This window comes from Gobio gobio (genome assembly GCF_949357685.1).
Source record: "Gobio gobio genome assembly, chromosome: 10".
In the NCBI taxonomy this organism is placed as follows: domain Eukaryota; kingdom Metazoa; phylum Chordata; class Actinopteri; order Cypriniformes; family Gobionidae; genus Gobio; species Gobio gobio.
In genome coordinates, this window is record NC_137116.1 from 16,969,750 (window position 1) to 16,979,749 (window position 10,000).

A 10,000-nucleotide genomic window follows, 5' to 3' on the forward strand; every position below is an offset into this window, starting at 1 on the left:
CTCTCTCTCTTGTTTGTGATTTATGAGGACACAAATTTGTATAATGACATGGGTATTACACTGGTATTACAACGTGTATGTGTGTGTGTTTAAAAACATACTAAAACAATGTTTTATTAAAATGTAACCAAATAGCTTTAAAATAATCATACTATTTTTCAGATCAATATATTTATTTTATTTAATATATTTCTTCTGAATATTTATTCTCTGTCTGCCCTCCCCTCACTAAAAGGTAGCAGTGTTGTTCTGAGGCTCTTAGCATGCTTGAAATTGCTTGAAATTGCATGAAACTTAACACACACATCAGAGATGTCAGTCAGTACACATGGACAAAGCCTCAGAAACAGGCGGGGATGAGGGGCTCTCTAGCGCCACCTTTTGACAAAAGTGAAGGGCTTCGTTTCATCTACAATCACCAAACTCAGTATATATATTGACCTCATCGAGCCGGACAACTTTCTAATTTACAGTCATTAGCTCCGACCAACAGGAAGTCAGATATTTTGGTTTGAACGTGAATATTGGTATAATTCAGGCTCTGAGTTTTTACGTTCTCCTCGTAGGCGATTTATTCAATCTCCACCAAACTCGGTCAACATGAAACAAAGATACGGAAGATGCTAAAATGCGAACGGATTTTGGATATCTCAAACGGTGTTGCCATGCCGAGGGATTAAATAAGGACAAAAAAGGGGAATGTGTGCTGCCCTTCCCTCAATGAACACACGATGGCAGCAGTGTCTTAGTTTTGAAGCAGGATAAAAAAAAACCTTGTTTCTCTCTCTCTCTCTCTCTCTCTCTCTCTCTCTCTCTCTCTCTCTCTCTGTGTGTGTGTGTGTGTGTGTGTGTGTGTGTGTGTGTGTGTGTGTGTGTGTGTGTGTGTGTGTGTGTGTGTGTGTGTGTGTGTGTGCTTGTTTATGTGATTTATGAGGACACAAATTTGTATAATGACATGGGTATTACACTGGTATTACAACATCAAGGTGGTTTATGAGGACATTTCAAATGTCCCCGTAAATCAAATCACTTTAAAAACATATTAAACAATGTTTTATTAAAAATGTAAAAATGCAGAATGTCTCCTGTGAGGGTTAGGTTTAGGGGCAGGGGCAGTGTAGGGGGATAGAATATACAGTTTATACAGTATAAAAACCATTACGCCTATGGAGAGTCCTCATAATGCTGTTGCACCAACATGTGTGTGTGTGTGTGTGTGTGTGTGTGTCAGTGTCCTGTCTGTGTGGATGCGTCTCATGTCAGCTAATCAAGGGACACTGACACACACACACACACACACACACACACACACACACACACACACACACACACACACACACACACACACACACACACACACACACACATACACACCAGGCCCGTCGCGACAAGGCAGGCAAACCAAGCAATTGCTTGGGGCCTCGAGCTGGCCTGGGGCCCCAAGACAGCGACAGGTTAAGAATAAAATGAAACGACAAACTGTGTGAGCGCCCCATTGATAGTCAATGCAGTAAAGTGCAATGACACTGTTATCGGGATCCCCCTTAAGGGGCCCCTCTCAGAAGTCGCTGACAGCAGCCAGCCAACCACGCGATCTCTGCTGCGGCAAAATACAAAACATCCTCGGATTTGAAGCGGAATTTTATGCTTCAGGAAGCCAGAAAAGAAAATAGAGAAAGGAAGAGGAGGATAAGAAAAAAAACAAGATAGTGGTATGTGATAAATTACACTGGATAAAATAGCTCTACTTGTCTTGTACAAAAAAAGTGTAAGTTTGCAGCAGGTAGGCTAGCAAAAATATGTTTATGTTAGCTATCGTTACCTGCCTGACGGCAAATGCTGCTTGTAACGAACAGTTAGAGCAACTTTTTTTTTTCGAACAGACGAAATTACATGAGATTGCTATAGCTTTGTAATATGTTTTGATGAAAGTGGCATAGCATGCTATACTAACTATTATTTATGCTATGCATAAATAACCTGGAATAGTTAATATAGTATGCTATATTAACAATTATTATAAACATTATTTAACCAGAAAGAGGCAGAGGAACATTATTTTTTTCATAGCTTATCTTTGTGTGCTAGTGTCGGGATATATACGGTAGTGACAGTTTATGCAAATATGACATTATTTTTATGAGTTACCAATAGATCTTGAACAATTACTTTATTCTGTGTCAATTTTTACACTGTTACATTTTGAAGTACAGTATCAGGACAACCCACATGTTTGACTGGTACTGTTTACATGTTTTACTGGTACTGCCCACATGTTTTACTGGTACTGTTTATTAACTATTTATCAAGGTATTATAGTCATCTGTTGCAACTTTATAATAACCATCTAGATAATGTTTATAGACAGTTTACAAACCAACTAGTAACCCTTAAGTATTCCCAAAGTGTTAGGAATATCTGGTCCGTCTATCTATGTAATGTTTATATATGTTTTAAAAACGGTTAAAGGTTTACAAATTTTTTTTAATGATACAGTGGTGTTTTTTGCAAATGTTTTCAAATTTTATGGACAGTATATGCAACAACAGTATTTGCACTGTCTCTATGTCCATTTTGCTTGGGGCCCCCAAATTTCTTCAAACGGCCCTGTGTGTGTGTGTGTGTGTGTGTGTGTGTGTGTGTGTGTGTTAGTGTGTGTGTGTGTGTGTGTGTGTGTGTGTGTGTGTGTGTGTGTGTGTGATATGTAGGTTTAGGGGTAGTGTAGGGGGATAGAATGTACAGTTTGTACAGTATAAAAACTAGGGGTGTAACGATTCATCTACTACAGTGGTTCTCAACCTTTTTTGGGCCAGCGCCCCCTATCCATTATCCAGGTCCCTTCTTAACGCCCCCCCCCCACCACCACCCCTCCACACACACACACACACACAAACACACACACACACACACACACACACACACACACACACACACACACACACACACACACACACACACATACCAACCAAAAAAGAGCTATGTATGCTAATTATTATTCTGTTGTAATAATAATAATATGTATATTATTCACAATATTATTGTCCTTATTATTAATATTATTATTAAATCCATAACTTTTTTGTAGGGTGATATCAGCTAAATTGGGCCACTTTTTGGTAAATCGCTTGGGACAATAATACAATATGATTAATAATCACTGTTTTTGATAATTTTGTGTTGAAATTATGTAAAAAATATATAATTATTTAAGCCCTACAGTTCTTAAAAGATCAGCTGTGCCAACTTTTTTTTGCATGAGCAGTTTCAGGTAAAATGGGCCACTGTTTCAGGTAAAATGGGCCACTGTTTCAGGTAAAATGGGCCACTGTTTCAGGTAAAATGGGCCACTGTTTCAGGTAACCAATGGGCCAGTCAAACTGCAAAGGGAAATAGTGATTTATCATCAATTTTAATTTTATGTAGCCACATAAATTTAAACTGCATTAAACAAACTTCTGCCTTCTGCATTGAATGCTGCCAGACAAGTCATTGTCTCCCCCTTCTCTCCTGCACACACCTCCATACATGGTTGGCCAACCTGTCCAATGACCTTTGTCGAACTGAACTGGGCTGCGTTTCCCAAAACCACCGTTTTCCTTCTCCCTCTCTCCTCTATTCTTGTTCACGTTTTACCGTTAATTTGAGAAAACGGCCACCCGTCAAAATAAAAGTTCGGTTTAATTTGACAGAAATATATTACTGTTGTACAGTAAAATTTAGACAAGTCTCAATGCAATAATACTAATAATAAAATATTATCAAAACTTATATTTTTAAGGAATTATCACGTTCTCTTCCATGTTTTAATTTTATTTAATTTTATCAATAAAGCTCAGTGCAGCACATTGACAAAAAACTTTAATTTCATATGAATAAAATTTAAATTAAATTAATATTTAATGTCTTCATTTGATTTGAAAACAGAATTTGAAAAATGAAATGGAATTGGATGGGGGAAAACAGGCTATTTCATAAGGCCGTAAAGATGTAATTTTTGTTAAAATGATAGGTTTCATTATTTAAATTAATTAGACATGCTTTTTTTTATTACAAAAAAATATTTAACCATTAAAATGGAGTCCAAAAAACAGAATCCAGAAAAATTAAGACGGAATTAGGGGGAAAAATTAGCGGAATATGAAAAAATAAAAACAAAATATATATATATATATATATATATATATATATATATATATATATATATATATATATATATATATATATATATATATATATATATATATATATATATATATATATATTTGTATTTATTTATTTATTTATTTATTAATGGATTTCACAGGGCTCTAATCATTAACCTTAGGCCTACTTTCAATATATAATAATTATATAAATTATATAATCATGATTTTTCATGAATAAAATAAATATTATAATTATAGGCCTAAATTCATTGGTATCAGTTTTCATCAATGGTAGGCTATAGCCTAATTAATAGCCTACACATTAAAACTAATTTGGTTTGTCATGATTAATTCGTGTTCATGATCAGTAAAATAAAAACAAAAGCTTCTAGCAAGAATAAACACACAGGAACCGTTAAATTATTGTAGTATTAATTATTTTTTGACTATCTTGATAAGCTACTATCCACGCAGCGTTTTGTGCTCAGATGTGACGGCGGAATTAATACATTACCTAAATGTTATTACAGTGTCAAACTGTCATTTTCTCCTTACAGTCTTGCGAGTTAACAATAATGCCTGACCAGTGAATTAGGCTACTTGGTGAACTAGCCCTATTCGCACGGGATTAGTATTTCTGGGGACCTCGTGTGATTTAGAAATTACCCACGGGATGCATTCGAACGGGATAAGCAAAGTGTGTGATTTTATTTGTTTTTACTGACTTATCTCCCGGATATGATGTCAATAGCCTACTTATAAATGTTTTTTCGTTATAGATTTAGCTGTATTATATGATGTATCATAAAACAACAGTTCCTTACCGCGCGCTGCTATGTTATCTAGGCTTGTTGCGATCAGAGGCGTCGCAATAGGGCAGGCAAGGCAGGCACTTGCCTGGGGCCCCGCCTTTTGAGGCAATGCTTTCGCCACCTTTGATTTGATTTGTTAAGCAGAGAACTTATCCGTTTGGCTTGGCCGCTCGCTCTAACAAATAGTTAAAAATAGATACAATAAAGAAAGCAAACAGGACGCGCGCGTTCTTTCGTCTGCAGCGCATCTCATAAATGAACCGAAACTACGCGTATAAGGCTTCTTGCCTCACATATATATGAGAACTATATCTAGCCTGAAAGCTTGAAATGTCTACTTTTAAACGAACAAATTCAAATCGAAAACAAATATTCTCTGGTTGTAATCCGTATGAAAAGTGCATTTCTCTCTAAAGGCGCGTCCACAAGGCGCAGCGGAGAGGCGGCATCGTCAACTTCATCTCTCCAGCCGACACTGACTCAGAAAATACTAGTTTAATAATAAACATATAAAATGGCTCCTTGTTATTTTTTTTTTCTGACACATTTATAATCATTTCTTTTGCCGGTGTTTTTTTTCTCAAGCTTTAAGCGTGCGCGTCGCTTCCAAGCACCCAGCTTATATATTTAAGCAGCCTAATTAAATTAGCCTAATATAAATTATTATATATAAAACTAATAAAATAAAGCGATTAAAATGATAACCATATTTCTATATGTCGGATAATTTCTTGTTCCTGTCACCACCACACAAAGCACCGTTTTTAAGGTGACAATTGGTTATAAATATGAAGGTTGTACTGTATTTTGAAGATATTGTATTGTATCTTCTCTTATGAAGATGAAGATTGACATTTTGTTAATTAAACAAAAGCACTTTATTTAGTATTTTTATTTTTGTTATACATTTTTTTTTTTTAAATTGGTTTTATGTGTTTTGACTACTTTTTGTATGTTGTAAAAAAATTAGATAACGAAGATAGGCTGTATTAAAAAAAAATTTAAATAGGGCCTCATTGATTAATTTTGCCTGGGGCCCCCACTCAATGTTGGTTCGCCTCTGGTTGCGATAGTCGGTGTTACACCGGTTACATCACTTTTCCACCGTCGTTTTGATTTTGTATAACCTAGTAATAAAAATAGTTCAGTTAGAGAACAGAAGTTACAATTAAAAACTGAACTGAGCACAGACCAGCAGCAGGAGATTTCATTTATCACAAGAGTGAGGAACTGACAATATGAATGCAGAAGATTAAAGCTAAATGTAAAAGCACCCATTTAAGCGAGCTTGACATTGTATTGTTCTGTTTTTGTGTTTTTCATTAATAATAATATTGAACACACCTTTCAAGCAATTCGCTCCCAAATTGGCTCTAATTCTAAAGTGAAAGTATAATGTGCACAGCCGCACAGGGATTTATAACGGTGTGCGTTATGAATGCAGCCTTCATTCTTCGCGAAATGTGGATACAAATGCGCACAGGAAACAAAAACCTTGTAAAACTTATATACGACCCTCCAAATTCTGGCCAAATCACAGAGATGGCGATTCGCATAGGACTAATATTATCACAGGGTGTGTTCGGCGGAATATGGTAGGTCATTCGCGGGGTAATTTTATAAATTACAGACATGGCCGATTCACACTGGATTAAGATCACAAACAACCTCCGCAATTATTACAAATGACTAGAGGTCACCAGGCAATAAATCCCGTGCGAATAGGGCTTTTAAGAAAACATTTTGGCATTAGGCATTGCATTGATTAATGCCTAAAAATGTAAACGTTTTACCTTTATACAAATATAATTTAGTTTAAATAATTTTAAAATTCATCACCGGAGTGAATATGAACATGATTTATTGTGGTTCTTAAGTCAATACTTTTTTAATGGCTTGTCAACTTCCCATTCCTCCGCTGCGTGATTCCAGTCAGAGCTGGATTCTAGCCACCACCGGATTGAGCGCTTTAGTCATTGCAAAATAAACGATATAGTTTACGTCGCATTAAACAGGCAGATTTTATAATGTGGTAGGCATTATTTTGCAAGTAATTAGCATACATGTTTAATTTGGTCTTGCCTGGATCTTTGGTATAAACTTGTGAACGCCCCCCAGGAACACCTGAACGCCCCCCTTTCAAGAATCTTGCTTCCAACGCCCCCCGTTGTGCTCTGAACGCCCCCGTTGAGAAACACTAATCTACTACATCGATGTATCGATTTATTTTCCTATGATCTAACTACATCAATCTGTGCTCGGCAAGTTGGCCTTCCGGACGACATATATCGATCTAACATCGTTTTAAAAGGTAATCAATCGATTGTATCGATCATAGGAAATAACACATTGGATTTAAGCACGTCAGACTTTATATGGATGTTTTTTCTTAGCACTTTTAATGATAAAGGCGTTAAACGTTACTCGATTCAGTCTGCCTATCTGTGACATCATCGCAACGCACCTGCAGCAGCGCTCATTGAAATGAATGGGATCGTGTCGCTTTGTCGCTGCGTGTCGCTGGCGGTGTGAACGGGGCTTGAGAAAACAAAACATAGCATGGCGCATGGCAGAGGAGAAGCCAACGAGCGAGAAATGATCAAGCCACCAGGAGAAAGAGCTACCTGTACTTTCAACCCTTGCTTGTTACCTGTGCATTCCTGACACCAGTGTGCCAGCAGAGCGAGTTTTAGTACAGCTGGCGACATAGTGAACGCACAGAGAAGTGTTCTGCGGTCAGATCATGGTGATATTTTTGAAAAAGAAATCTGTAGAGTCATTGAAGAGTAGTTGGTTACATTTTATCTTTTGTTAAATATTGTTTGTTTATTAAACTGAGAGTAGTAGCAGGTTCAGCCAGTTTATTCAATCTGAAGAAATGTTGGTTGCACTTTATTTTTGATATTAATATTGTATTTGTATTATTTTAATGTTGAAAAACAACAGCAAAAGTAGCAGGTAAACTTACTATTAATTAAACCTGAAGAGAAGTTAGTTGCACTTTATTTTTGATATTAATATTGTAATATTTTTATGTTGGAAAACAAAAGCAGAAGTAGCAGGTTAACCTACTGTTGAAATGTTGGTTGCACTTACTGTGCTTTTATTGAATATGTATTGAATATTGAAAATGAGAGCAGAAAAGGTTAACTTCCTGTTAATTCAACCTAAACTGTTGGTTGCACTTTATTCAAATAAAATTTGAATGCATTTGCCATTAATTGTTGTTTACTTGTTTGTTTATATCCATAATTAATTGATATACCGGATTCCCTTACAAGAAACAACAGGAATCTAGGAAACTTCACCTGCACTGACCAGTATCCAGATAATTATTTCAGTCACACAATTTTTGGCTAAAAAGTTACTGAATCGATTTCAAGTCACTGAATCGTTTCGGATCGTATCGTTCTAAATTAACCAATATCGTCCTTGAATCGTATCGACAACCTCAAATCGTGATACGAATCGTATCGTTGTTAAAACGAATCGTTACACCCCTACTAAATGCCTCTTCTATAAAACTGCTTGCCATTGTATTTAGGGAGCTGCAAATATAGACTAGAATGTCAAGCACTTTTCCAGCTAATCCTAAACTAACTTTTCTACACGGAATAGTAAGAAAAGCCCTCTTTGTTCTCTTTATATGTATCTGTGCAAGAGAGCTGTGAGAGAGCGAATGACACCACACAACATCTCCATGAATTTGTGCATGTAGCAATTTAATGTTTATATATTTTAAAGCACTGAATCGCTATTGAATCACGATTAATTAGATTCTTAGCATTTTAAATCGATTATTGACTGAAATCAATAATTCACGATTCAGAAATACATGTTTCAAGATCAATGTATCCGCGATGCATATTGCAAAACAGCAAAAATCAATTCATGCTCATTAACATTTTGGTGTTACCTGTTTTGCACTCTTTCACATGTTCCATGAGTTGGCGAGTGTGGACACCAGAATCATGGAAATCCCGCCTGCGCCCACCTCTCTCCCCTATCTTTACCTGCTGAAAGCCTGCAGAAATCGTGAGCATTGCTACAGGGAGATATAAAGAAAAGAGTAAGATTCAGGATTTGTGAATGTTATAGTATATAATAGTGCAGTATATATTTCCACTAATTGCACTTACCTTCTTCAGACATCGCTCCAGGTGCAGGTCTCCCTCTGCCCACCAGCTGTCCTTCAGGTGCAGTGGGCATAACTGGCTTTGCAGCCTCTTGTGATAATGGTGGTTGCTGCAGAGGAATTGGAATACTAAAAAGCTTATTTCAATAAAGATATATCATATTCAACTAATTATAAATAAACTCACCGCGCCAGAAGCAGCAGGCTCCTGACCACGACCTCTGCCTCTTGATCTCTCTCTTGCTCGTCCCGTCATTTTGGTGCTTTTTCAAATTGCTTTGACTTATTCCCATTCAAAATGCTGTACACACAAGTAAAGTTAGTCGCTTATAATTTGCGTTTGAAAACTCAGTTTGGAACAAACTAGTAATGTGAAGCGTTCATAAACCAACAAAATACGTTTAATAACATGTTTTAACTCATTTCATATAGTCGGTCAAGTTGTGAGCTGACGTGGCTTCTTATCACAGAATGAGGCTGACAATGTAGTTATTGGATAGTATTCTATACAGTGATAAAGTCTACGTCAATCAGCACTGCTTTATTATTATTAAAATACCAGAGAAGGCTTGAAGAACTCAAATACACCATATCTTGATGCGGTCGTGTTTATTGTCTTCATGTTTACTCAGTCAAAGCGTTTCTATCTTTCTTTTATTCAGACTACAGCGCTAGCTAAGCTTCACATTAGGGATTTCCTGAAAACTTCCTGAATACTGAGGCAAATGTGGAGTTTCTGCTCGAAGGCGCCCTCTGGCATCCAGTATGAATTAAACTTTTTGGTAACAAATTAGATAAATAATACTTCTCTCTAAATAAATGTATATGACAATCCATATGTTTCTCTTAAATATACAGGAGTTTTTTCCCCACAGTGGATGCATAAGAGGCTCATATTTCATATTAAA

The 10,000-nt window shown here is 36.4% G+C and overlaps 2 protein-coding genes across 3 annotated transcripts in view; both read right to left on the reverse strand.

The window, feature by feature from the left end:
• mfsd14bb (major facilitator superfamily domain containing 14Bb) overlaps window positions 1-10,000 on the reverse strand; it is a 669,309-nt gene that overhangs the window by 329,155 nt on the left and 330,154 nt on the right. The gene's annotated exons all lie outside the window — the stretch shown is intronic.
• Window positions 5,877-10,000, reverse strand: part of LOC307132619 (piwi-like protein 1) — a 4,257-nt gene continuing 133 nt past the window's right edge. The window contains exons 1-4 of one of the 2 annotated variants that reach the window (XM_079827075.1): window positions 9,652-9,810; window positions 9,280-9,393; window positions 9,097-9,202; window positions 5,877-9,002 (exon numbers count right to left, since the gene is read on the reverse strand). In XM_079827075.1, the coding sequence (XP_079683201.1) occupies window positions 8,842-9,002; window positions 9,097-9,202; window positions 9,280-9,348 (336 nt within the window). In that variant the 5' untranslated portion in view covers window positions 9,349-9,393; window positions 9,652-9,810 and the 3' untranslated portion in view covers window positions 5,877-8,841. Of the gene's footprint in view, window positions 9,003-9,096; window positions 9,203-9,279 lie in introns of both variants that reach the window. The other variant, XM_079827074.1, reaches the window with a different exon arrangement.